This window comes from Gossypium arboreum, chromosome 11 (genome assembly GCF_025698485.1).
Source record: "Gossypium arboreum isolate Shixiya-1 chromosome 11, ASM2569848v2, whole genome shotgun sequence".
NCBI lineage: Eukaryota > Viridiplantae > Streptophyta > Magnoliopsida > Malvales > Malvaceae > Gossypium > Gossypium arboreum.
In genome coordinates this window covers 121,864,386-121,890,100 of record NC_069080.1, presented here as the reverse complement: position 1 = coordinate 121,890,100, position 25,715 = coordinate 121,864,386, and the positions used below count along the sequence as shown (strand labels likewise).

General features: G+C 34.3%; 6 protein-coding genes across 6 annotated transcripts; 5 read left to right on the top strand and 1 right to left on the bottom strand.

The window, feature by feature from the left end:
* Window positions 1-5,169: 5,169 nt before the first annotated feature.
* LOC108474240 (F-box/LRR-repeat protein 3) lies at window positions 5,170-8,894 on the top strand. The gene is given in 8 exon segments (XM_017776182.2): window positions 5,170-5,875; window positions 5,878-6,176; window positions 6,402-6,527; window positions 6,636-6,740; window positions 6,860-7,259; window positions 7,405-7,534; window positions 7,633-7,927; window positions 8,369-8,894. Coding segments are annotated over 8 exon segments (1,980 nt in total). The 5' UTR covers window positions 5,170-5,496; the 3' UTR covers window positions 8,615-8,894.
* Window positions 8,895-10,902: 2,008 nt separating this feature from the next.
* Window positions 10,903-12,934, top strand: LOC108472613 (pectinesterase-like). The gene is made up of 2 exons (XM_017774158.2): window positions 10,903-11,973; window positions 12,065-12,934. The coding sequence occupies exons 1-2, from the start codon at window positions 10,974-10,976 to the stop codon at window positions 12,757-12,759; spliced, it is 1,695 nt and encodes a 564-aa protein (XP_017629647.1). The 5' UTR covers window positions 10,903-10,973; the 3' UTR covers window positions 12,760-12,934.
* Window positions 12,935-14,350: 1,416 nt separating this feature from the next.
* Window positions 14,351-16,392, top strand: LOC108472117 (putative pectinesterase/pectinesterase inhibitor 28). Its single transcript, XM_017773633.2, has 2 exons — window positions 14,351-15,395; window positions 15,518-16,392. Exons 1-2 carry the CDS (start codon window positions 14,351-14,353, stop codon window positions 16,237-16,239), a joined length of 1,767 nt encoding a protein of 588 aa, XP_017629122.1. The 3' UTR covers window positions 16,240-16,392.
* Window positions 16,393-17,075: 683 nt separating this feature from the next.
* LOC108470721 (uncharacterized) lies at window positions 17,076-19,293 on the top strand. The gene is made up of 6 exons (XM_017772155.2): window positions 17,076-17,400; window positions 18,036-18,111; window positions 18,199-18,261; window positions 18,631-18,675; window positions 18,760-18,816; window positions 18,917-19,293. Exons 1-6 carry the CDS (start codon window positions 17,174-17,176, stop codon window positions 19,007-19,009), a joined length of 561 nt encoding a protein of 186 aa, XP_017627644.1. The 5' UTR covers window positions 17,076-17,173; the 3' UTR covers window positions 19,010-19,293.
* Window positions 19,294-21,009: 1,716 nt separating this feature from the next.
* Window positions 21,010-22,660, top strand: LOC108473464 (uncharacterized). Its single transcript, XM_017775032.2, has 3 exons — window positions 21,010-21,617; window positions 21,699-21,940; window positions 22,021-22,660. The coding sequence occupies exons 1-3, from the start codon at window positions 21,153-21,155 to the stop codon at window positions 22,265-22,267; spliced, it is 954 nt and encodes a 317-aa protein (XP_017630521.1). The 5' UTR covers window positions 21,010-21,152; the 3' UTR covers window positions 22,268-22,660.
* On the bottom strand, window positions 22,421-24,176 carry LOC108473465 (60S ribosomal protein L18-2). The gene is made up of 5 exons (XM_017775033.2): window positions 23,967-24,176; window positions 23,774-23,863; window positions 23,552-23,680; window positions 23,275-23,457; window positions 22,421-22,758 (listed from the first exon to the last, which is right to left on the bottom strand). Exons 1-5 carry the CDS (start codon window positions 24,060-24,062, stop codon window positions 22,600-22,602), a joined length of 657 nt encoding a protein of 218 aa, XP_017630522.1. The 5' UTR covers window positions 24,063-24,176; the 3' UTR covers window positions 22,421-22,599.
* Between the last annotated feature and the right edge of the window lie 1,539 nt (window positions 24,177-25,715).

Genomic DNA, 25,715 nt, shown 5'->3' with positions numbered 1-25,715 from the left:
TTTTCCTTTGACTAAAAAACCCTTGAGTTCTACATGAAATGGGAAAAAAAAGAAACTAACAAATAAAGGAAAAAAGAAAAGATGGGTGTGGCCATCTATGGGCAGTCATAGTACTGTATAAGTTATGTTGATTATCAAAGAACCATGAGCGTGTGACTTTGGCATCTTTATCAATTATCAATTATCATCCCATACCACATGTGGCATAAGCGATGTGTCAGGTGATCCTCACATCTTAAAAAGCTATCATTAATAACATAACAAGGACTGCATCACATTCACATATCACATGGCCTCTCTACTTATTGCCCATTTCTGGTTGTGGATTTTAACATCACCCACCATTTCTTTTTTTCTAAACTTAAAACTTATTACATTTAATTTGATTTTACCATTATTTTTCATCTTTTATTTTAATTTCTAACTACACTATTTTACTATTTATAGTGTGTGATAATGTCTTTTCTTTTTTAATTAATACTACTTGTTCTCTCCACAAGTTGGCCACCAAACAACTTGAATCATTGGAATATATTTTATATTGAAAAATAATTACTAAAAACAATACCCACTATTGTAAAAATACCTAATCTGACAACAATTAATTTCATTTTATAAAAAAATAGAAAAATAGAAAGAAAAGACAAATGGTCAACCCAAACCATGGCCTAACAAAGATTCTAGATGGTTACCTTAGATTAGGTGTGAATTGTGTGGTCCTCATCTCATTTACCAAATGGAGGAATTGTAGGTCCTTCTAATTTACTCACACTATTCCCTTTGGATTTCATTTTCTCCATTTTCTTTGTCTAGATTTGCATCATAATAAATTTAATTTCTGGATTTTATTTTATTTCTATAATTTTAGATTTAAATATTTTATTAATTTAACTTTTAATCTTCAAATTTAATTAAATTGTTTTTTTATTTTTATAAAATAGCTTACTAGACCATTAAAATTTGAAAGTTGAGGACAAAAAAAAAAAAATTAAAACTAAAGTAACAAAAAGTTTATCATTATATATATTTTAGAATAAAGATTCATTAATCAAAAAAATGAGAGAAAAGGGAGAGAGTACGTAAATCCCGAGCCATCAAACTTACCCAAGTATACCCAATCCTATTTCTCTCCACCTTCACTCATAACATTAGAATAACTTGCAATAGAGACAAGACAATTTGCTTGAGATAAAGTCATCCTTGCCAAAGCATGAGCCACTTTATTAGCACCTCTTTGAGTCCAACAATAGAACAAGGATCGAAACAAATAGTTGAGATGAAAGCAGTCTAAAGTAATAAACCCGATTCTGAGGCATCAAAAATACAATATGAGAGAGCATGCCAAAGACGTTGGTTGCCTATTTCTAAAACAATAAAATTACCTCAAACCAAAAATCTTTCCTAAACATAAAGCATCGAGATCATTTTTACAATACTAAAATTATCCAGGGCATGACTTACCTGAAACCAAACATCTTTCTTTAATCCTTGTAGCAAGCGCAACTATAGGGAAATTTTGCATAAGTTATTTGGAAATCTTTACACATTTTCCTAAACACTACCATTAGGCAACTAAGCAATTTTCACTGGTCCCTTTTATTACAGTGAAATATCTTTTTGTCTGTGGGTTTTTATCCTTTTTTGAGGAGTTTTTTCACGTTAAATTTGTGTGTTCAATCTTTTTGACTTCTACTTTATTTACTTGTTTGCTGCATACACGAGTTAATTCCCTACAAACTGGTATTAGAGCTTGGTTGATTTTCGCATTCAACCCGTTCAGAGATGACAGCAACAAGGCTCGACATTGAGAAGTTCGATGGCATCACAAATTTCAATCTATCGCAAGTTCGGATGATGGCAATACTAGTTCAGGATGGTCTGAAAAAGGTCGTTATAGGGAAAAAGCTCGCGGATATGGATAAGTCAAAATAGGAAGAGCTTGATAAGAAGATCCTATTTGCAATTCAATTGTGTCTCTCAAATAGTGTATTGCAGGAAGTGTTAATGGAGAAGACGACATCCACATTGTGGAAAAAGTTAGAAACCTTTTACGTGAAAAATTCTTTGGCTAACCAATTGGTGTTGAAACATCAGTTATACATGTTCCGTGTGGACGAATGTGAGCACCTTAGAGGTCACATCAGTCAATTTATTACTCTTTTGAATGATTTAAAGAATCCTGAGGTTTAGATTAATGCTGAAGATCAAGCTATGCTATTATTATTCTTTTTACCCCCTTCATACAAGTCTTTCAGGAATACCTTGATTAATGGCAAAGATAAACTCTCATTCGATGATATAAAGGGTCACTTGTTGAACAAAGAAAAACTTAACAATGAGTTTGGTTTGAATAGCAAGTCAAATAGGCAAACCTCGGTTTTGGTAGTATTATAAAATTGAAACAAGAGATGTCGCTACTGTAAGAAGCTAGGTCACGTCAAGGTAGATTGTTACAAACTACAAAATAAAAGGGTCGCTGAGAGCAACGAGATAGAATTAGCTGATGCTAATTTAGCCGACTACAAGGGTGATAATTTCTTGTTGGTGTCGACGAGCGAAAGCTCCAAGCTTACATTCGAATGGATCTTGGATTTGGCGTGTTCTTTCCACATATGTCTCAACAGAACCTTTTAGGTATTAGCTTTTAGGGAATTTTGTGTTTAAGTTTTGAGGGTTCTTATTTTTGGGTTTTCAAGGTTTAGTTTTTATCTCCATCTTTGTACTCTTCGTTTTTTCCGGTTCAGTGAAATTATCTTTGCACGTGGTTTTTGTCCTCTTTAGAAGGGTTTTCCTCCGTAAAATAATTGTGTTCGATCTTTTCAAATTCTTTGCCAGTTTACTTGTTTGTTGTTTAATCGGGTTTATCCCCGACACTTATAACAATAATTTTTTTCTAGGGTTTTGTCCTCTAGCTTCTCCGTTGAAAGAGGCTTTCTTAAGTTGGTAAGGACTCGTATTTCTCGGGTTAATGATGATTCCCTCTTGAGTCCAAGCTAACTCGATTTGTCTACATTTTATTAGGAAGATTAACTATATATGAGGATTCACAAGTTTCGAAAGGAACAAGATTGTTGATGTTGGATACAATGCACTAGTTCATGTAACCTAATCTAGTGATTGAGCTTTTAATAATGTTTGTGTTCTTATTGGAATTTTTAGGGTTAGTTTTTTTCGACATGATTTGACTTTTACTCAAATATTCATATTGTTTTTGAAAAAGCTTTTGGTTTGTTCAATGTTCCAAATAGATGTTATAATTGTTGTTGCAATAAGAGTTAAGACAAGAGAAAAAGTCAAGGTGGTGTTTCGAGATAAGCAATGAGAGGAAGAAGATTGACATGATAAGTTTGTTAACACAGTTTGGATTCACCAATCTTACCTTTATGGAGCTTGGCTCAAAGAACGATTTTATTCAACAATTCAATCGAAACAACTATTCGCTTAAACTCAATCTATTCTTACAACAAAGGATAATCGCAACCTCAAAATCGAACTCAAAGTGTTACAATCACTCTCCCAAAAACCTCACCTTACAATCAATAAATAACACTCAAATAAAATACTAAAGTAAAATGTGTTTGAATACACAATAATTAGCCTTTAAAATCTAGAAAAACACCCTCAAAGAGCACCCATTGTTGTGAGGAACCAACAATTGCATAATTTCATCCAAGTTTAAATATGATGGTCAACCTGCAACAAGTCCAATCTCACTTGTAGTAAACCTAATTAGCTTCTTAGCAAATAAGTCTCCTTTTAAAGTAAATCTGATCAACTCCTTATCCTTTACGATGGCAAAGATAGAGTCCAAGTCAAATAACAACTCATTTAATTCCTTTTAAGTTTGTCGCCCCACTTAGATAAGAATTTTAAATCTTTTAAATCTTGCTCTCTTGTACATAAATACACACCCAACACGTCTTACATTTGTTGTTGAATAAAAATATAAATAAGCAACATTAATTTGATATAAATTAAAATTACCAGCAAAACAAGATATACTTTAACTGTGCTAAATTGTTAGAACAGAAAATAAAACAATCAAAGTTCCTAATAGGTTTTTTTTTTTTTTTTTTAAATATATTTGTCCTAAACATAATTTTCAATGTACCAAAATCATTGTGATTTTCTGCCTCTGATTGCACAATTTTCATCAAATTATATAAATAGCCATCTACTTATTAATGTAATTTTGTTTTCATCATCTAGGTTTAAATTTTTTATTTTAATTATTAATTCATAAAAATTATTTAACAGTTTATTTTTTTATAAAAATTCATACAAAATTATAAATAAATGTTATTTTAAAAGATGAGATAAATGAATATTTATTTATAAATATTTTTAATAGTTTTGTATGTATTTTATCAAAAATGAGTTTTAAATAATTTTTATTTTAAATTTTTAATTTTTAAGAATAAATATTAAATTGTAAGTTAAGAATTAATTTTTTTAAAAAATTAAGATCGAATGATAAAATTTATTAATATTATAAGATTAAATTTATTAATATGCCAATAAAAAAGCCAAGCCAATAGTCTATTGATAATTTAACGAAAGAGTAATCAAAATGTCAAAATTTGATAATATGAATGCCTACAATAAAAATCTTTAAAATTAGGTGATGAAAATAAAAAGTGACTAATTATATAATTATATAATTTAGCCTGAGAAAATAAAAATTGATGACTGAAAGCGCTGTTTGGCGATATTTATTTTCCTTTTTAAAAAATTTCCGAATATTAGTGCAGATGAACGTAGACAGATAGGTACGGTCCCCTGCACGTTAAAAGTGGGCCCCAAGAAATACTTAAATCACTTTCCACGTCATTAACCGTACAAAGCAGTAATTTTCAGACACCCCCTTTCTTTCGTAGAAATTGCGGTACTGCCATCATTTTTCAATAATCCAATCCCACCCTTATCTACTTTCTTGTACTTTTCAGTACTACCCTTCCTCCTTCTCGCCAAGTGTCCTTTCCATCTCTCGTCAACCCCCTTTCTTTTTTCCACCCATCCAACGGCTCAACCTTTCCCCCTTAGATGCTACGATTTTGTATGGCTCCGTAAAAAGTGAATTAGATGTTCAACCAATAAGAACCTGCCACGTATACTAAACTCATTTTGAATATCCACGTGGCTGATTTATGTGTGATGAACTTGGTTTAAAGATGTGATCCGGTTCTCAGTCAAGCGTTACGTTTCGTCTTCTTCTTTCAGAATTTGTTTTTTTCTTTCTCTTCGGTTTTTTTCTCTGCAACTCTTTTCACCTACCAAAATAGCTTCGATTTTTTCTTCTTATTTTCTGAGAAAAATCTCCGGAAGAAAATGAAACCGACCCGAACGACCGATTTTATCTTGATTCGGACTCTCTGTAAACCGACACATCACCCTCTCCTCCACCTCCGAGTCGTCTTCTTGTTTGTTCCCACCTAAACACGAAAGTACCCACCCGAAAAGATTGTTGTTTTAAGGTATTTTTTTAACAAATTTTCTATGTTGCTGAAACCCAAAATGTTGTCGTTTCAATCGAGCAAGAACGTCCTTAGCTTAACAGAAGATCTACTTGTCCGGATCTACGAATTGCTGGCCGCTGAGTCGGATCGGAAATCGTTTCGGCTCGTTTGCAGAGAGTTCCGTCGAATTGACTCACTGACTCGGAGGCATCTTCGGGTAATACGAATCGAGTTCTTGCCGATTCTTCTCGGTAAGTACCCTCGGCTACAATCCCTCGACCTCTCAGCTTGTCCCCGCATTGACGACGGGGTTGTTTCCTTGCTCTTAACCCGGGTTGGTCCGGGTTCGAATTCACCGAGTTTGGGTCATTGGGCTTGGGGACTGAAGAGTCTAGTGCTGAGCCGAGCGACGGGGTTGAGGTTCTCGGGTTGGAGATGCTGACACGTGCATGTCCGTGTTTGGAGAGCGTTGACGTGTCGTATTGTTGTGGGTTTGGAGACAGGGAAGCAGCTGCCTTGTCCTCTGCCGTTGGGTTGAGGGAGTTAAACATGGATAAGTGCTTGCAATTGACCGATGTCGGATTGGCGAAGATCGCCGTCGGGTGTTCGAAATTGGAGAAATTGAGCTTGAAGTGGTGTATGGAGATAACTGATTTGGGTATCGATCTTTTGTGTAAGAAATGCGTTGATTTGAAGTATCTTGATGTGTCCTATCTCAAGGTTGGTTTTTTTGTTTTTTTCAATTTTCTGTCCTTATTAAAAACCAATTATCAGGTTGATAGTAAGATATGAAGAAATGCAATGTTTGGTCATTGAGAAAATAGACAAGGAAAAACAATTACAACAGATATGAAGAAATGAAATGTTTTTGTTTATATGTTGTGTTTTTGATATTTGAGGATCGTTCTCTGTCTTAATGTATTGGGGCATATGGGTTTGTTTTAGGTGACAAATGAATCACTTCATTCTATTGCTTCTCTGCTGAAACTGGAGGTTTTGGGTTTAATGGCGTGTCCTTTAATAGATGATGTTGGATTACAGTTTATCGAGCGTGGATGCCCGTCACTAAAGGTATGAAACTTTGACATCTGTGGACAATTTTGTGCATGTTGGTAATGTTTGCTTTTAATAATTGAAGTATTGAATGCAAAGTGAAGTTTTGAATTATGTTGTTTGTAGGTGATTGATGTATCAAGGTGCGAAGGTGTGAGTTCATCTGGTTTAATCTATGTTGTCAGAGGCCATCGTAACCTTCTTGAGCTTAATGCAGGTTATTGTCTTTCAGTAAGTAATTTCTTGGCTGCCTGCATTTCGTGTTTTGCCGACTGTATCTGGATTTGGTCTGTAGTAGTATAACTTTGCCATTTCGATTAATGGATGCTGATTGTGGGTTTTCATGGCAGGAGCTTTCTACAGCCCTTCTGCATCAGATGAAGAACTTAAATCACCTCGAAGTGATCAGAATTGACGGGGCTAGAATTTCCGAGACTAGTTTCCAAGTCATTAGTGCCAATTGCAAGTCATTGGTAGAAATCGGGCTCAGCAAATGTGTGGGGGTGACCAACATGGGCATAATGAGACTTGTATCTGCCTGCATTAATTTAAGAGTCCTGAATCTAACTTGCTGCCATTCCATTACTGATACTGCAATTTCTGCCATAGCTTACTCATGCAGAAGCCTTGTATGCCTGAAAGTAGAGTCTTGTAATATGATTACCGAAAAGGGTCTTTGTCAGCTCGGATCCTTTTGCTTGCTACTGGAGGAGATTGATCTGACAGATTGTTGCGGTGTAAATGACAAAGGTTGCCTTACTTCTAAGTGTTTTCCTCATAACTGTACTTTGGTTACCTTTATTGGTTACAACCTTGAACAATTCTCTATTTTAATTTATTTCCCTTTGTGCAGCTTGTTGACTACAATCTGGTTTCCAATTGTTCTTATCTGCAGGATTGGAATACTTGTCTAGATGTTCTGAACTATCATGCTTGAAACTAGGGCTTTGCACAAACATATCAAACAAAGGACTATCTTACATCGGTTCTAACTGTTTGAAGATACATGAACTAGATCTGTACCGGTAAAATTAGCTTAAAATTAATTAGAAAGCAAAGCTATATTTTCTTAACATGGTAGCAGAAAGTCGAAAGTTAAATATCTGTTGATTTGGACTTACAGGTGCACTGGTATTGGTGATGATGGTTTGGAGGCTCTATCCAATGGTTGCAAGAAGTTGAGGAAGCTCAACTTGTCATACTGCAATGCAGTTTCTGACAGAGGGCTAGCTTATATAGGTCGTCTAGAGGAACTTTCTGATCTTGAAATGCGTGCACTTCATAAAATCACAGGTGTGGGTTTGGAAGCAGTTGCAGTTGGATGTAAGAAACTGGCAGATTTGGATATGAAACACTGTGAGAAAGTTGGTGATTCGGGCTTTTGGGCACTTGCCTATTACTCAAAGAATCTGCGACAGGTACCTTTTGTGTCTGATTTGAATTATAGAAGAATGATGAGAAAGGAATTTACTGTCCTACTGAACTCACTTGAGATATCTGTGCGGTAAACATTATTTTTGGTAAATATGATACTCTACTGTCAAAGGCATCATTTCCAGTCTCGAACATAAAAACATCAATAAACTAAAAGTTTCTCCTACTGGGGGGTCTAAACTCTGCTCGCTTTGTGGTGTTATTTCGTTCAGGAACTTCCCTACACTTTAATTATGCTTTTTTCGCTTACAGCATAGGATAACTCGAGGCTATATTCTCTAAAGTGTCAATTTTCTGATATCGCCATTTCCATTTCTGACATTTCAGTACAAGCAACATGCATGATTGAAGCCTTTTATGGAATTTACGTATTACTGATGGAAACTATATTCAAATGTGATTAAAAAGTTGTATTATGTTGGCAGATAAACTTGAGCTACTGTGGCATCTCTGATATGGCATTGTGCATGGTGATGGGGAACTTGTCACGGCTGCAAGAGGCAAAGCTTGTGCACCTCAGCAATTCCACGGTCGAAGGGGTTGAGCTTGCACTTAGAGCCTGCTGTGCACGGATAAAAAAGGTCAAGCTATTTGCCCCTTTAAGGTTCATGCTTTCATCAGAGATTCTTGAAATCCTGCATGCTAGAGGTTGCATCATAAGGTGGGATTAGATGAATTATTACATCAAGGAAAGTTAGTAATAAATAAACTCCTCACGCCTTGGTTCCGGATGCTTTCTTCGATATAATAATGATGTTCGAAGTTCATATTTTGCTCCATGATAACAGGTTTAAGTTAAAACTACAGCTTGGACCTGTATTGACCGTGGATTTATGTTAACTATCATTTTAAATATGTTGACTTGAATTGATGGCATTATAGCCCCAAACATTCCGATTTGAAGTTTGAATCAAAATTTTGTGAACTCAACAGCAGTTCTAGCGTTAGAAAGTCCTATACTTTTTTCGTGTTTTCGGAACTTTTAGTCCTCCTACTTTTATTTTGTTAATTCAAATATTGTGACCCCATTAATAACTCTCTTAACATTTTTTGTTGACATGAAATTTACTACTAATAAAATAATACTTGGGTGGAATTTAAAATGTAAAGTTTTAAAAGGGAAAGGATTATATGATACAAAGATGCTACATCATCTTCTATCTCTTACTAATTATTTGATGTTATTTCAACATCTTTTTTAATGTCATTGATACATCATTTTGGTAATTTTTTTAACTTAAACTTTGGACCTTAGATCTTAGACTAAGGATTCAAGATTCAAGATTCAAGATTCAAGGTTCAAGATTTAAGTCCAAGGTTCAGTATTTAGGTTTAGATTAATAAAATTACCAAAATGTTAAAAAGATGTTGAAATGATATTAAATAATTAGTAAGAGATATTAAATAATGTGGCATCTTTCTTTCATATAATCTTTTCTATTTTAAAAAATAATCACATAAAAGTGAATCAATAATAAAGGATTCTTTCTATACTTTTAATCTTGTCCAGAAATTTTACCACCTAAATGTTATGTTAACATATGGAATTTTTAAATTAACAAACTCGATAGATTAAATTTTTTAAAATAAAAATATGAGGATTAAATTCTTAGAAGTATGAAAAAGTATAGGGACGATGAGCATATTTTAACCTTGGAACAATTACTGAACTTGACTTGCTGCTGTCTTGCATGAAAAAGGAATACCATTTTTCTATCTCTGAATGCTTCAAATGGTGAAATTTGAAGATGGAGGGTGGATTGAATGGTACGGAAACTTTGCCTTGCCTTAAAACACAGACTGGTATGTCGAATACTGGAATTATGTCTCCGATGCATCATTATCCGGACGGTTGAAATGGCCTAGTTGCCGCTTCATCCAAGGTGCCAGCACCTCGAATTTCATGGTCGAGTGGTTAATTGACGGCCGCTCATGGTTGCTTGCTCCGCCCTCAAGTTCACCTCGGGGTTTCAGCAATTAGGTTACTTCATGTATCTTTTAAAATAGATTGAAAATTTTAGATCCTACTGAAATTAAAAAATATATATATAATTTTAAGGAAGAAGTCTCTGGAAATATTCGTTATTTAAAAGATTAAATATATAAAAAAGTTAAAATATGCACAAATTTTTGCAATTTTTATAATTTTGGAATTCAGTCCGTTTACTTTTATTTGTAAGAATTTAATTTTTTATTTTTAATTTTATTACTACATTGACTTTTTTTTATATTACATGGTTATTAAGTGAATATTTTGTTCAAAATGTTATATCAATAAATTTAATAAAATAATTTTAACAGCATTAATAATTGAATTTAAATTTAAAATTTAAAAAATAAATAGATTAAATTTTAGAGGTAGAATAATTTATAGCAAAAAAATTTAAATTTATTTCGAGTTATTGCTAGGGCTTAGAAAGAAATCAAGAAACTAAAGATCAATTTAAATCTATGGATTTAAATTGTTAATGATTTATAAATCATTTTAAAATTAAGAGAGAAAATTTCGAAATAAAATTGAATCACATGTTTTGAAAATTTTTAAACTTTAGTTGTTGCTGTCAAACATGTTTGAAGGTGCTGCATTAACTTGATGAAGTTCAAAAACCTTTTAACTTCCGTCTTCTTATAAACTGGAATAATCGAACTCAAATCAATTTAAACTCGAAATAATTTGTACCCAAAATCAAATGGAAGAAATGTAGTGAAGTTTGAGCTTCCCTTCCCCTCGGCAGGCGCTGGGTTGACCTCCAAGACGTGCCTCATGGATTCAACATTACATAAAACAAGGAAGTACGTTCAAAATAATACATGGCTACCAAACCTAAGCTAAAACACCTTAACTCCTTTCACAAATTAAGCCTCGTTTATTCCTTACTGCCGTGCACGTTTATTCCTTACTGTATAATCTATAGTGCACAAAAACCCTCCATCCATTCCCTCTATTTTATATTAATTACCATTGTTCCCATCGTATCTATAAATGCCCTAAGGCATCAACCCCTGTTTCATCAATAAGCTTTCATCACAATGGCTCTCAAGGCTTCAGCTCTTTGTACCCTATCTATTCTCGTAATCCTCTTTTCTCCTTCTTTTGCTACCTTTCCTAATCCTGCCTCCGTTTTTAACTCCGAATCGATTTGCAAGCTCACCCCACATGCTGATTTCTGCAAATCTATTTTACCCTCCGATAAGTTCGCTACCATTTTTTACTTCAGCAAGGTTTCGATGCAACAATCGTTGTTGAATGCTCATAGCTTTCTTGGTGCTATCAAGTATTTCCTCAGACTGCCATCGACTTCGTTCCTCAGCACCATTCGGGCACTCCAGGATTGCCAGTTTCTAGCTGAGCTTAATGTAGATTTCTTATCGTACACGTTACAAAGAATCAAATCCGACGGTCTCGATACCTTCCTGGCTGATGATTTGCATGCGTTGCTTAGTGCTGTTTTAACGAATGTGCAAACTTGTATCGAAGGGCTTGAAGCTACACCGTCGGCTTCGAGCATTAAAAATGGCTTATTGCCATCTATTTCTAATGGAACAAATTTCCTCAGTGTGTCTCTTGCACTTTTCAGGCACGGTTGGGTTCATGGATTAATTAAATCTCTAACAGGAAGAAACCATGTGTTTTCCAATTTGGTAAATGGCAGGGACTCTCCTTTGCCTTTAATAATGTCGGACCATGATCGAGCAGTTTACGAATCCGCAAGCCAGCAGAAGCATGTTCGAGCAGATGAGGAAGGGAAGGACAAAGGGGTTTCCGTGAGTCAAGTAGTGGTTGTAAATCCTGATGGAAGTGGCAACTTCACCACTATCAACGAAGCAGTGGCCGCTGCACCGAATAATACTGGGGATAGCAACAGATACTTTTTGATTTACGTGGTCGCGGGTGTCTACGAAGAGTATGTTTCCATACCTAAGAAGAAGCAGAATGTGATGATGATTGGTGACGGTATAAACAAGACGATAATCACTGGAAACCGCAACTTTGTTGATGGATCAACCACATTCAACTCTGCAACATTTGGTAATGTAGAAATTTATTTGCCTTTTGAATCATTTTCCACTATTCACATAATCGTACATTTTTAATAACTCAAGCATTCCCCTGCCTGCAGCTGTTGTTGGTAAGGGATTTGTTGCGGTCAACATTACATTTCGTAACACGGCCGGACCTAGCAAACACCAAGCTGTCGCGGTTCGAAATGGAGCCGATATGTCCACATTCTACCGATGTAGCTTCGAAGGCTACCAAGACACTTTATATGCTCACTCCCTGAGGCAATTTTACAAAGAATGCGACATTTACGGCACAGTAGACTTCATATTTGGCAATGCAGCCGTGGTCCTCCAAAACTGCAACATATATCCTCGACTACCAATGCCAAACCAATTCAACACCATCACCGCACAAGGAAGAACCGATCCTAACCAAAACACAGGCATATCAATTCACCACTGTGTCATTAGACCCGCTGACGATCTCGCCTCGAGCAACGGGATGACAAAAACATACTTTGGAAGGCCATGGAAGGAGTATTCGAGGACTGTTTACATGCAAAGTTTCATGGACAGTCTGATCGAACCGTCAGGTTGGAGTGAATGGGCTGGGAATTTTGCCTTGGATACATTGTACTATGCTGAATACAAGAACATGGGTCCAGGGTCCAACACTGGTTCCAGGGTTCAATGGAATGGTTACCATAAGGATATAAGCGAGAGTGAAGCTGATAAATTCACTGTCTCCAACTTCATAGATGGTGATAACTGGTTGCCTGCAACTGGAGTTCCTTTTCATGGGGGATTGTTTTGATTTTCGAGCACTTTAATTAAATTTTCAACTTTGTTCTTAATTTGTCTGTTGTATTTTTGTTGTTACTTGAAATTTTGAATTTGAATATTATTTGAAAATAAAAGTTTGTAATGATAAAAATAAATTAGTTTATCAAATTCATAAACACTATACTAATTTCAATTTTATTATCAAATTATTGGTTTATTGAAAAAAAACATTTATTGATTTTAAGTTTTGATTAATATTAAGCTATAAAAAAAAGGATAACACTAATTTCAAATCCATTCTAAATCAGCATTCCATAAATCCATTGATTTCAAAAACAATCATAAATATTACTATGTTTTATCACACAACTTCGCTATTTTTAAAAAGTTAAAATATATTTAAGTTTTTATATTTTTATAGATTTAAAATTTAATTTAATCTCCTTACTTTTTATATTTCAAAATTCAGGTTAGATAATTAGTACAACTAAATTTTTTATTAAATTCCTATACAATAATTAAATAGAGCAGTTAAATTCTATAATAATTTAGTTTTATTTCTAAGATTGGATCAAATGAAGCAGTTAAATTTTGCAAAAACTCTCTTTTATTTATGTAATTGGTATTATAAAAAAAAAGTCACCCTAAACTATTTTACAAATTTACAAGTTCAAACAGTGCAGAAAATCTCTGTAGAATTCTCCAAAGAAGTTGAAGCACTTGAAGAAATTCTAACAAACACCATAGTCGCCTTTTGATCCAATTTGATCTAGTTTAATTGTGGAGAAGAAGTTAAAAGTCGTTTATGAGGAAAGTTGTTTTTTGATCCAAATCTACTAAAGAAAGGAGGTCTAAATTTGTTTCAAGAGCAAGTCGTCACGATACATGAAGCAATTTGCATTCATACAAGACCAAGTCTAGATGATCCTTGGATTGAAGGCAAACTGGAAAGAAGAATTAAAGGATATTTTTCTTTGTATTCGAGAAATTTCTAGATATTGTAACTTTCTTTTGAAGTTATTAATAAATTTGATTTTGAATTTTTAAGTCAACTTTTCAACTCAAAATTTGTGTGTACACCCTTTCTTTTCTATAATTTAATTTTTTTAATGAAACAATTTTTTTCCTATTTAAAAGATAGGAAAAAATTACGGATAAAAATAAATATTGTATGAAAAAATCATTAAAATTATATTTGACGGATAGTGTGGGTGCAATACTGTAGTACATATTAGATTTACATGTATTTGAAAACCAATCATAAGACCACTTTGTGAATGGTCCATTGAGAATTGACTAAAAATTGAGAGGGGTACATGTTTGACATGGCTCTTCAACCTCTCATTTTTAGGAAACAGTACACAATTTCATCAAAAGCTACAACCAAAGCTGAATCTAAACCATTTAAGCTTTTCTTCTTCATCTTTATTCATAAACTATTATAGAATCATCAAAATACACTTTGGGTTTTCTTCGCAAAATTATTTTAATCCAATTTTCTGTCTCTCTGATTTGCATAAGGCAGCTTTTTTTGCCTCCCTAATTGAGGGACTTTAAAAACAAAAAAGAACACTTGGGAGCTTTTCATTTTCAATTGCTTCACAGTTTCTGATATCTTCAAAATGTCAGATGATTCACAGAGGGCGAAGAGAATCACAATCATCGCCGTTTGTTCTTGCCTGTTGGTGGCGATGGTGATCGTCGTGGCCGTCGGTGTCAACATCGACGATGACGACTCCAACGAAAAAAACGACAAAGATAATAAAAACTCCCGCGCATATGTTTCAAAGAAAGCAATCGAATCCATTTGCCGACCAACGGATTTCAAGAAAACATGCGAGGAGGAAATCGGGGCCGAGGCTGGCAATGCCACTGATACCAATGATCTTATCCAAGCGGCGTTCAAGGCCGCGATGAAGTTCGTGTCTCGAGCTGCACAGAACTCGACTACCTTGAGAAACCTTCAGAAAGATCCGAGAACGAAGAAAGCACTAGACATATGCATACAACTAATGACTTATTCGATAAACGAATTACAAAAATCATTCAACAAAATCGATCGATTGGAATTACCGATGCTCCATGAAATTTTGGCCGATTTAAGGATTTGGCTAAGTGCTACAATCACCAACCAAGAGACTTGCATTGAAGGATTCAAGAATACAACGACAGACGCTGGAGAGAAAATGAATAAGGCATTGAACATCTCCATGCAACTAAGCCGAAATGGCCTCGCCATCGTCACCGAGTTGTCAAAAGGGTTTCATGAATTAAACGTTGAGGGTATTCAAAGCCGCCGACGCCTACTCGGCAAAAAGGAAGTTACGGTTATCGGTGGGAAACCGAAGTCCGATTTGAGTTCGATATTTAGCCGTCGGCTACTCCAAGTAAACCAAGATACTCAAAACGGGGTGAAGGCTGATGTTGTTGTGGCTAAGGATGGTAGTGGGGGATTTAACAACATTAAAGATGCAATAAACCGTATACCCTTGAATGCTACAAAGCCTTTTGTTATATATATAAAGGAGGGAGTTTATGAGGAGAATCTGGAATTTGGTTATAGGATGATCAATGTGATGCTAATCGGAGATGGTAAAGAGAAAACCCGAATTACAGGTCACATCAACAATGCTGATGGTATTCCCACTTTCAGGACTGCTACAGTTGGTATGATTATGAATTAACCCTTCTTTTTGTAGGTATAATTATGATTTTAATCCCCCTATTTTGATTTGACATTTGACATGATTTACTTATATATTTTTTATAATGTTGCCGAATGAATGTAGCTGTAAACGGAGACAATTTCTTTGCCAAGAACATTGGGTTCGAGAACTCCGCTGGGGCAGCCAAATTACAAGCAGTTGCATTGATGGTGACCGCCGATTTCTCCGTCTTCTACAACTGTTCCATGGATGGTTATCAAGACACACTTTACGTTCACAGCAAACGCCAATTCTACCGCGATTGCACCGTTACCGGGACCATCGATTTCGTCTTTGGTGACTCGGCTTCCATTTTCCAGAACTGCACATTCCTCGTCCGAAAACCTTTAGACGGACAACAAAACGCCGTCACCGCGCAAGGCCGATCCGACGTTCGACAACCGACGGGAATCGTCCTCCAAAACTCCAGGATCATGGCGGCCTCCGAACTGGTCTCATTGAAGAACAAGTACCCAACGTATCTTGGCCGTCCATGGGGCAATTTCTCGAGGACAATCATCATGGAAACTTACATTGACGATTTGGTTAAACCAGATGGGTGGGCAATATGGGATGGTTCGTGGGGTTTAAGCACTTGCTTCTACGCCGAGTTCAACAACGATGGCCCTGGTTCGAACACGACGAGTCGTGTTAAATGGCCTGGGATTAAGAACTTTTCAATGGAGAATGCAGTTGACTTCACTCCAGGGAGCTTCTTCATTGGTGGTGATTCATGGATAAGGGCTCGAAACGTACCGTACACCGTAGGGTTTTTTAAGAACAATGTGCAACAAAAAGCGCAATAGAATGATAGTCGCTGATATAGCTAATTGAGTTGGCTTCTAAGAATTTTGGATAATTGAGTTTGGTGTGTAATCCATTTAGTTGTTTTAGGAATTTAAAAATTTTAAATTAATAAAAATAAAATTATATTTTAACCACTTTAAAAATTATAAAAATATAAATTATTAAAATTTAAAATTTAATTTCGACCTTTAAAATTTTTTTTTACAAAATAAACATTTTAACTTAAATTTGGAAATGCAAATATCAATTGAACGATTTTTCCACAATATAATTCATATTTTTCATAATAAATAACAATTTGTCAATTTCCATAACTCATAAATAAATATAGCTATACATGTTAAAATTAGTCCAAGTAACACATGTAGAAAATATCAACATGAGTTTTTTGTGTGGATTAGGCCAAAAACGAACTGAGTCTTGAATGTATTTTGAAATAAGATAATAAGATCGATATCTAAATTAATACATAAATGACTTAACAACTTAGCCATAACAACATATCAAAGATTCGAGTAAGTTGTTATATTTGCATATTAGGTTGTTTTTATAATTTAAGGTGTGAATACTAACATGATTTTTTTTTAATGATTAGGGTAAAAAAATTCATAATTTCATGTAGAGATGACTTATAAAAAAAAAAGCTGACATGGATTGTTTTCATTGGTTGGGCTTATATCTTAAATGGTGGGAAAGGCCTCTGGTATAATTTCTCCACCATTGTGTGTAGCAAAAATAAGTACCTAATTGAAAAAAAAAAGTTTAGGTACCATATTAAACTTTCAAGCCAAATACAGGTACCGTTTGGTATAGTATCCCTTTTATATTTATGAATACATGTAGGATTTGCTTATTTTACGAAGGTCTGCCCTTTGCCCTTACCTCCCCTCAATCTCAGACCGATAAAGCGACTCTTTGGGTTTTTTGGTGTCTATGGCGGCGTCGTCGTCATCGACTACTTCTTACTCTTCCTCGGATTCTTCGTCTGACTCGTCTTCCTCTCACGCCAAACGACGCCGTCATCGCAGCAACCGTCGCGACAGAGATAGAGATTCTCTCAAAATCCGAAAGAAGAGTCGTTCATTAGGTAAACGCCGTCGGAGGAAGCATCGCCGCCATTCTTCCGATTCTTACTCTTCCCATGACTCGGATTCCTCCAGGTAAAAAAGAAAAGAGGGAAATATTATATTATTTGTTAACTAAATGATGTTTAAGGTTATAAATTAGGCGAATTAATAAAGATTTTATTGAAATTTTCAATCCGGGATTTTAGTTGGAAATGATCTTAGGTGAACCTTATCAATTTTGTTTTCGATTTCCATGTTACGAATTTACGATTGTATTGAATTGTTTAATATGAATTTTCTAACTTTATCCTTTTTTTCTGGTTAGGTAAGATTAGGATTGTAATGATTTTTTATTAATAAATTTACATTCTTTAACAGTAATCTGGGGTTGGAGGCTTGAAAATGAATCTCAATCATAGCTTATACTATATATCTAACTCGTGTGGTTGCCTATGCTTTCAGAAGAGTTTCATTTATGGTACAATGAGTTCATTTGTATTATTTGATGCATGTAATGCAATAATGAACAAACATAAGTGCGAATTTATGTTGTTTGAAGTTTAATGCATAATCTGATTTCTTGCTTAGTAATTGAGTAAGAACAAGTTGCCTTTGCCTTGCCCTATAATTTCCATTTTATAGTTTTTGTTCTGATGCCTTTATGCGGTTAATTGAAAAACTCGGTCAATGAGTTTCTCAACATTCTTTGAATGGTTCAATTATTGCAGAAGTTACAGTTCATCAGATAGTGAACATGAGTCCAGTCATTCAAAGAGGCACAAGAAAAGTGACAGGCAAAAGAAGGTTACCTTTTGGTGCTCCTGTTTATGCTTCTCGTTTTAATGCAGTCACCCATGTGGCTCACCTTATTTATTTTTTTTTCCCTCTTAGTCAAAGCAAAAAGAACGGAGCAAGAGTCATCGACATAAACGTCAAAAGCACAAACTGAAAGAGGTAGGCCACTATTTACAATGCATCGTTCTATATAATTGTGTAAATTATGTATATATCTAAGTCATAAGTTTGCAAGCTGATGGTTTATGTTTTTTTTTTTCATTCATATGCATCTGCCAGGAAACTGGCTAAAGCTCTAATATACGTTCAATAGTTTCATCTTATGGACATCAAGCAAATTTTCAAACTTCCATTATTTTTGAGAATGCTTTAACTAGACATTTCTGAGGTGCTTATAATAATTTCTGCCTGTTCTATGAATTGGCTCTTTGAAATTGGAGCTGGCGTCTGTGACATAATGACTGGATGCAATTGACTTGGATTATTTCTCTGGGTTGGGTTTGTCCTGGCAATCGGAGCTGCATATAGAAACAGCAGGATGAGCGAAGTAGCAGTCCTGTGCAGCTTTCTAAGGTAATTCATTGCTGTCTAGTGATTTATGATACTATCCCCCTGCTCGCTTTCTCTCATATGCTAACCTTTGTATCCATTATACAGTTTCTTGGGCATGACAAGGATGATGGTGCACGCCGTAGTGCTGTGTCTGGCAAAAAGGTAAATCTATCTTCTTCATGTTTATGTGGTCCAAAGATAGTGTTATAGGCACTCGTGATCATTCTTACTCTGCTATTGTTCTTGTTTATATTGTTTCTAGATTCTCTTGAAACTTGACAAGTCAAAGGAGGACAAAGAGGCTGAGAGTAAAAGAAATGAATTGTTGAAGTTCTTAAATGCTAGTTTTGATTGACTTGGTGGAGCAGAAAGTTCAAATTGTATTACGAAGTTAAGATTGTCATGGAATGCACTCGACCTTCTTCAGCTTAAAAAGTCTAGTTACTTCTTAAAGTCATATTTATAGGCCAAGGAATTGTTGAATATTTGGTAACTTCATCCTAGAGGCACAAGTTTCAGTGTTGTGTTTTATGGATTTGGTGCTTTCTTTTATACATTGACTTTATGTGACCAACTTTATAAATTCATCCGAGTATTTCATGCGATTTTTGGTATGTTATAGGCCAAATTTCTGGAAAATCTTTGTACCGCCACCCAAATTTCGTGCATCGTTCCTCCTGGAATCACTGCAGTGAGAATGGTTCCCAGAATTTCATGTGTGCGTTAAGAAATTTTTACTTCAATCCTTTTGTGTTTGAGCCTTATCCCTGTTTTTTATAGTAATGCTTCTCAGAAGTGCTTTCGGAGATTTTCAGTTTATTAAAGAAGTGTTTTTGGGTCAATTTTTAGCTTGGAAGAAGTATTTTTTCTCACCTTATTTAAGAATGATTTTGTCCGAAAGTACTTAGAAATAATACTAAACACACCTAATCATGATTTCAGATTTCATAGTTGTAACAGAATTTTGTAAAAAAACCTTGGAAAGAATAATAATTGAATTTAGGTACAAACTTAAAACAATAATAATGAGGGGCTGTGTAGTACAGTGGTCTCACCCCTAGCCAAAGTTAAAAAATATAGTAAACCCTAATAACCAAAGCTAAAAACTATTGAGTCAGCGACCCTATTCTTTTATGCTAGAAATTAATAATATTCCATAAATATAACTCTAAAGACAAAACCTTTTACTTTAATTTTTAAGATAAATTTAATTCAAGTAATATCTTTTCAATTAGAGAAATTATTTTCTGGACATGATAAATAAATATTAAAATAAAAAATTTAAAATTTTAAAGTCTTGCATGGCAAAGAAAGAAGAGATTAACCACTAAAGTGAGAAAAACATGTTAGTTAAGAAAATTAAGAGGGCTAGAGTAGAGTTAGTTGAAGGCATTCATGCCAAAGGGCGTAAAGGCGGTGGGTTAAACCACTCCCACTCTTTCCCTCCATGGTAATTTTGACACCTGACGTGAGAGATCTGCCTTGCCATTTCCCCTGCTTCTGCTGAACTTTAATGGTTGAAACACGGGCAATGACGTTTCGGTTCATGTGCCTCATTTAAAGCTTAAACGGTTGCAATTCTTATTCAATGTGGGATTCACATAAAACTGGATTCATTTACAAAATTCAAATACCAATTAGTTTCATCAATAAGTTTAGTTGATGATTCAATGTTTAAATTCTAAATATAACCTTTTCATGCATTCACAGATACCTTGCATTTACTCCACCTAACGTCCCCCATAACCCTACCCTTCAATTTTCTATAAAAATTAGGAATAAAATGATTGCAAAACTATTAAAACAACAACCAAAAAAATATATATTTTCCTATTCTCCTCAAACATTTAAAACAAAAAGATCTAAGCTTTAAACATCAAGGTTTTTACACAATTAACATACAACTAATATTTTTTTTTTACCAAAATAAAAATCAATCGAGTATTTTTTGGTGTCATGAGAATACGATGTATCAAATTTTAAACACAAGATTCATAATAATCACAGTAACAAGCAACAACAACTTTTAAATAAAATTATTAAATTGCCATTCAATATTCAAGATTATAAATACAATGATTCTAATTTCTTCAATGATTTGTATTAACCTCTAAAATTTATTACCCATAAAAAAACATTCTAAACTCATTCAATAAATTTTAAAAAAAAACTAAATTTTGTATAAAATTCCTAATCAATTAAAAGAAAAACCATAATATTATTTTTATTATAAAATTAGAGATTTTTGTGTTTTAGTAGTGAAAATAGATTATTTTTTATATAAAATAATTCTTTTTCAAATATTTTGATGAGTCATTTTCAATACTTTTGTGGAGTGAATTCAGCCTTCATAATTTATTTTTTTTGGAAAAAAAAGGGACAAGTATTTTATTTTATTTATCCCCTGGGTGGCTCCGCCCGTTGGCTTTTTGTCCCTATATCAAGCATTCATCGAGCAAAGGCCACAAGGGAACACAGAGGGTGAAAGAAAGAGAGCAATGGAAAGAATACGGCATAAGATGGTGAATGTCAATGGTATATCGATGCATGTAGCTGAAAAAGGAGAAGGGCCGGTTATCCTCTTCCTTCATGGCTTCCCGGAACTATGGTACACTTGGAGGCATCAAATTATTGCACTAAGCTCACTCGGCTACCACGCTGTTGCCCCAGATCTCCGTGGCTATGGTGATACCGAAGCTCCCACTGCTATCAGTAGCTACTCTTGCATGCAGATCGTTGGTGACCTCGTTGCACTCATTGACTCTCTTGGTGTAGAGCAGGTCTTTCTGGTTGCTCATGATTGGGGTGCCATTATTGGATGGTACCTTTGCTTGTTTCGTCCCGATAGAGTCAAAGCTTTTGTGTGCCTCAGCGTTCCGTTCATGCCAAGAAAACCACAGATGAAGCCTGTTGAGAGCATGAGACTTTTCTTTGGAGATGATTACTATATTTGCAGATTCCAGGTTTTTTATTTCTTACATCATATAACACAGAATCCTATTGTTTTTACTCAAACATGGCTTCATTATGGATCTTTTTTGTAGGAACCTGGAAAGATCGAAGCAGAGATAGCTCGTTATGGAGCTTCAAATGTGCTAAAGAAAATCATTTCGAGTCGAAAACCAGGTCCCCCTTGCATGCCTAAAGATAATGCTTTTGGTATCAAACCAGATACCCCTATTACCTTACCATCTTGGTTCTCTGAAGAAGATCTTAGTTATTATGCCAACAAATTCAATAAAAAAGGCTTCACTGGGGCTCTTAACTACTACAGAGCTTTTGATTTGTACGTTTTTACCTGGAAAATATTTTGAAAAAACTCTGATCTTATGAGTTTTAGCCTAATTCCTATCCGATATATTGCAGAAACTGGGAGCAGACAGCACCATGGACTAACACACAAGTGAAAGTACCTGTGAAGTTCATTGTGGGGGATCTTGACAGCGTTTATACCACACCAGGGATGAAGGAATATGTTAATGGTGGAGATTTCAAAAGAGATGCGCCCATGTTGGAAGAAGTTGTGATAATGAAGGGCGTTGGTCATTTCATCAACCAAGAAAGAGCTGATGAAATCAACTCACACATTCATGATTTCATCAAAAATTTCTGATCTGCTCTGTTTTATCTCTACGCTCAAAGCTGCTTTGTTTCTCTTTTGAGTTTTATTAATGTGATTTCTCATGTTAGATTCTATGAACCAAGTTTGAACTTTAAGAAATCATAAAAAAGTGCTTGAAGAATAATTCAGACAAAGAATTCCATGTTTGAGTAAAATATAACATTAAAACGCTTAAACATGCTCCACTTCGTAGCATAAGAAAGGTTCATCCTCAAACAAGCTATTAAACAATCCATGAATAAGATGCAAACATAAGCAAGTAAACAACTGAAAGAGAAAACCTAAATAACAAACAGGCCTCAAAATCAAGTAGTGAAGTAATATTAAACTCTAAATCCCTTGCTGTTCCTTCTTCCTCTAGCCCTCTCATACTTCCTTCCCTTCGAGCGCACATATGGCTTGGTGTGGCTGTGAGGAACACCGGGAGCAGGACCAAAGTGTTTAACTGCCTCACGGGAATTCTTTGGACCTCTGAGGAGAACCTGCATTTCCACCCAAAGTAACTCTTAAGAATCCAGACAAAACAGTTTCTTCTTTCAGAAGACAAGAATTATCAGAAGCTAGCAACAGATCGGGTTTAAGGCAAGACCAATGGACTTCACTTCCTATTGAAGAAATGACATGGCAGAACATGGTCCATTACCAATCAAAGAGTGCATAATTTCTATGTTCGTATAAAGAGAAACAAAGAAAAGTTGAAATAATTAAGGAAATCCTTCCAGGTGAAGAAGGAATAGCACAAACCTAAATGGACAATGTAAACAGGTAAGTTGCACATATTAGTTTCAGAAGAAATCATTACTACCCTCGATCAATTGTGCGTGAAAGTAACATCAACGTTTCAATTTCAACGAGCTTTTGACAAATGAACAAAGTTGGAAATGAAATTTTGATGAAAAAACAAATCAACATACATACATTTGAAATAACAAAAAAAGACCAATGACTAATTAATGTTATGAAGCATCAAAAACAAATGAAACAAGAGATCCCCATACCGTGTTTTGACCCAAAGGAGCCCTCAAAGCAAGCTGATCAAAAGTCAAGCATTCTCCACCAGCTTTCTCAATCCTAGCTCTAGCAGTCTCAGTAAACCTAAGAGCAGTAACCTTCAAAGCAGGAACCTCATAAACCCTAATATCATCTGTCACTGTCCCCACTACCACAGCAATCTTATCCTCCTACAAATTACAAGAAGCATTAAACCATATATGAATACCAATATAAGGATCCTAAAAAACCCAGAAAAATCTACTAATGTAAACAAATAAATACCTTTCCCTTCATGAATTCAATAAGCCTAGAGAGAGATAGTGGAGGCTTGTTAACTTTGCTCATAAACAAGCGTTTCAATATCACAGCATTGAATTTGCTCCCAGTTCTTCTTACAAGGAAACGGTAAAGCTATGACCCAAAAACAAAAATCGCAACATTTATTCAAAAACACAAAAATAAAAGGCTACATTTTTATGCAGAGAATGGGGATAAAGGTGAAACCTTGACGAGGAGTTTGAGGTAAATATCATCGGATTTGGGGGCTGTCCTCTTCGTCTTCTTGCTCTTACCTCCTGCGACTAAATCGATCCCCTGTTAATGTAAGAAAAAATACCAAAAAAAAAAGATTAGATCTTTTGTTGTTGTCTTTAAGAGAAACAAGAGTTTGAGAAATGTGGGAAGAGGGTAAAGAGACCATTGGTGAAGCTTTTGCTTTGGTGGTTTGAAGTTGGGGGAGGCGCCGCGACTTACAAGCAAAGTGATTCAGAATGGAGGTTAGGGTTTCGATCATGAGAGGGTTTTATTTGGTGAGGTTGGGTTTGTTTCGGTGTGGTTGAGTTTATTGATTTGGATCTTAGGTCTTTATTTTCATCCATACACGTGTATTGAAGCAAGGGAATCAGTTAAAATATGGATAAACTCCTTATACTTTTTATACATATGAAATTCAGTCCCCCTACTTTTATTTTCAGGAATTTAGTCCATTTACTTTTCGGATTTCAAAATGCAAATCTAAATTCCTAAGCTTTTAAATCTGAAAAAAATAGAGGAATTAAATTCCTAGAAATAAAACTAGATGGACTAAATTTCAAATGTGCAAAACGTATGAGGACTTGGAACATATTTAACCCCAAGGGAATGTATACTTAAATGTAATTGATTTTGAATGTCAAAGTTAGTCCTTTACTTTAATTTGATAGTTTGGTTCTTATACTTTAGCGAAATTAATTTGATAGTTCTTATACTTTACCGAAATCGACAATTCAATGTGTATATGCAATAATTTAACAAAAAAAACGGTTTAAGTTCATGTATTTATCAATAACTAGATTAATTTTTTAGTTTTTATAAAGTACGAGGACCAAATTCTTATAAATTAAAATAGGGTTAAGTGTCAAAACTATATATGAACTTTGATTCAATGTGAAATGTCATACATGAATTTGGATTTTGTGCAATTTTATACATAAAATTTGACGTGATTCAAATTTTGCAAATCGCTAACAACATTATCGAATTAGTACCCTTTTATATTGAAATATTACATAGACAAACAATTATATTAATCCAATATGAAAATAAATATATGTATTCATTTCTTTAAATGTGTACAATTGAATCAAAATCAAAGTTTCATGTATATATATGGATCACAATTCAAGCTTCATGTGTATAATTATACCAAATCAAAATTCATATATCAAATTATACATTAAACCAAAATTCATATGCAAATTTAATTTTAATCTCGATTAATTTCTCAATTTTATAGAATTTATCATCAAACCATTCTTAAATGCCTTGCATGACTTAAATTCAAATAAAAATCGAAAATGCCTTCATCATTTCATCAAGAATCAATGTCAACAAATGTATGTTTTAAATTATTAATCATGTTAAACAAATGTTGAATTTTTAGATTCAACAAATGTTTTATATATCCATAATTAAAATGTTAAAATTTTTAAAGCAATTTTTCTTTGATGGCTTTTTAAATCACTATTTTAGTTACTACCCTTCATTTATTTTCATATAAAGTTAAAAGCAATTTTGTTTTGAATTTAAAAATTTAATTCGAATAGTTTAAATACAAATTCAATTCAATTGAATTTGATTATAAAAGCTAATAATTCATACTTCAAGCTGATTTGAGTTCGAATTTAAATAAGTAACTCAAAATGACCTAAATTTAAAGTGGTCAAAATAAAATTTATAAGGCATTTTTAAATGACTAAATAGAGTAAAATTAGTTAACCTAATTCTACTTTGAAAGTTTGAAACAGCAACAAACTAGCAACAAGTTTTGGATGGACCGAGAGTTAACATAATTGTCAAGATAGATATGTAGGGTTGTTTATTAGCTTTCCCACATATTTTGAAATGCATTAATCTAACTTCAAAAACTGATTGGTTTTTTAAAAGTATACACATTTATATGTGTTAA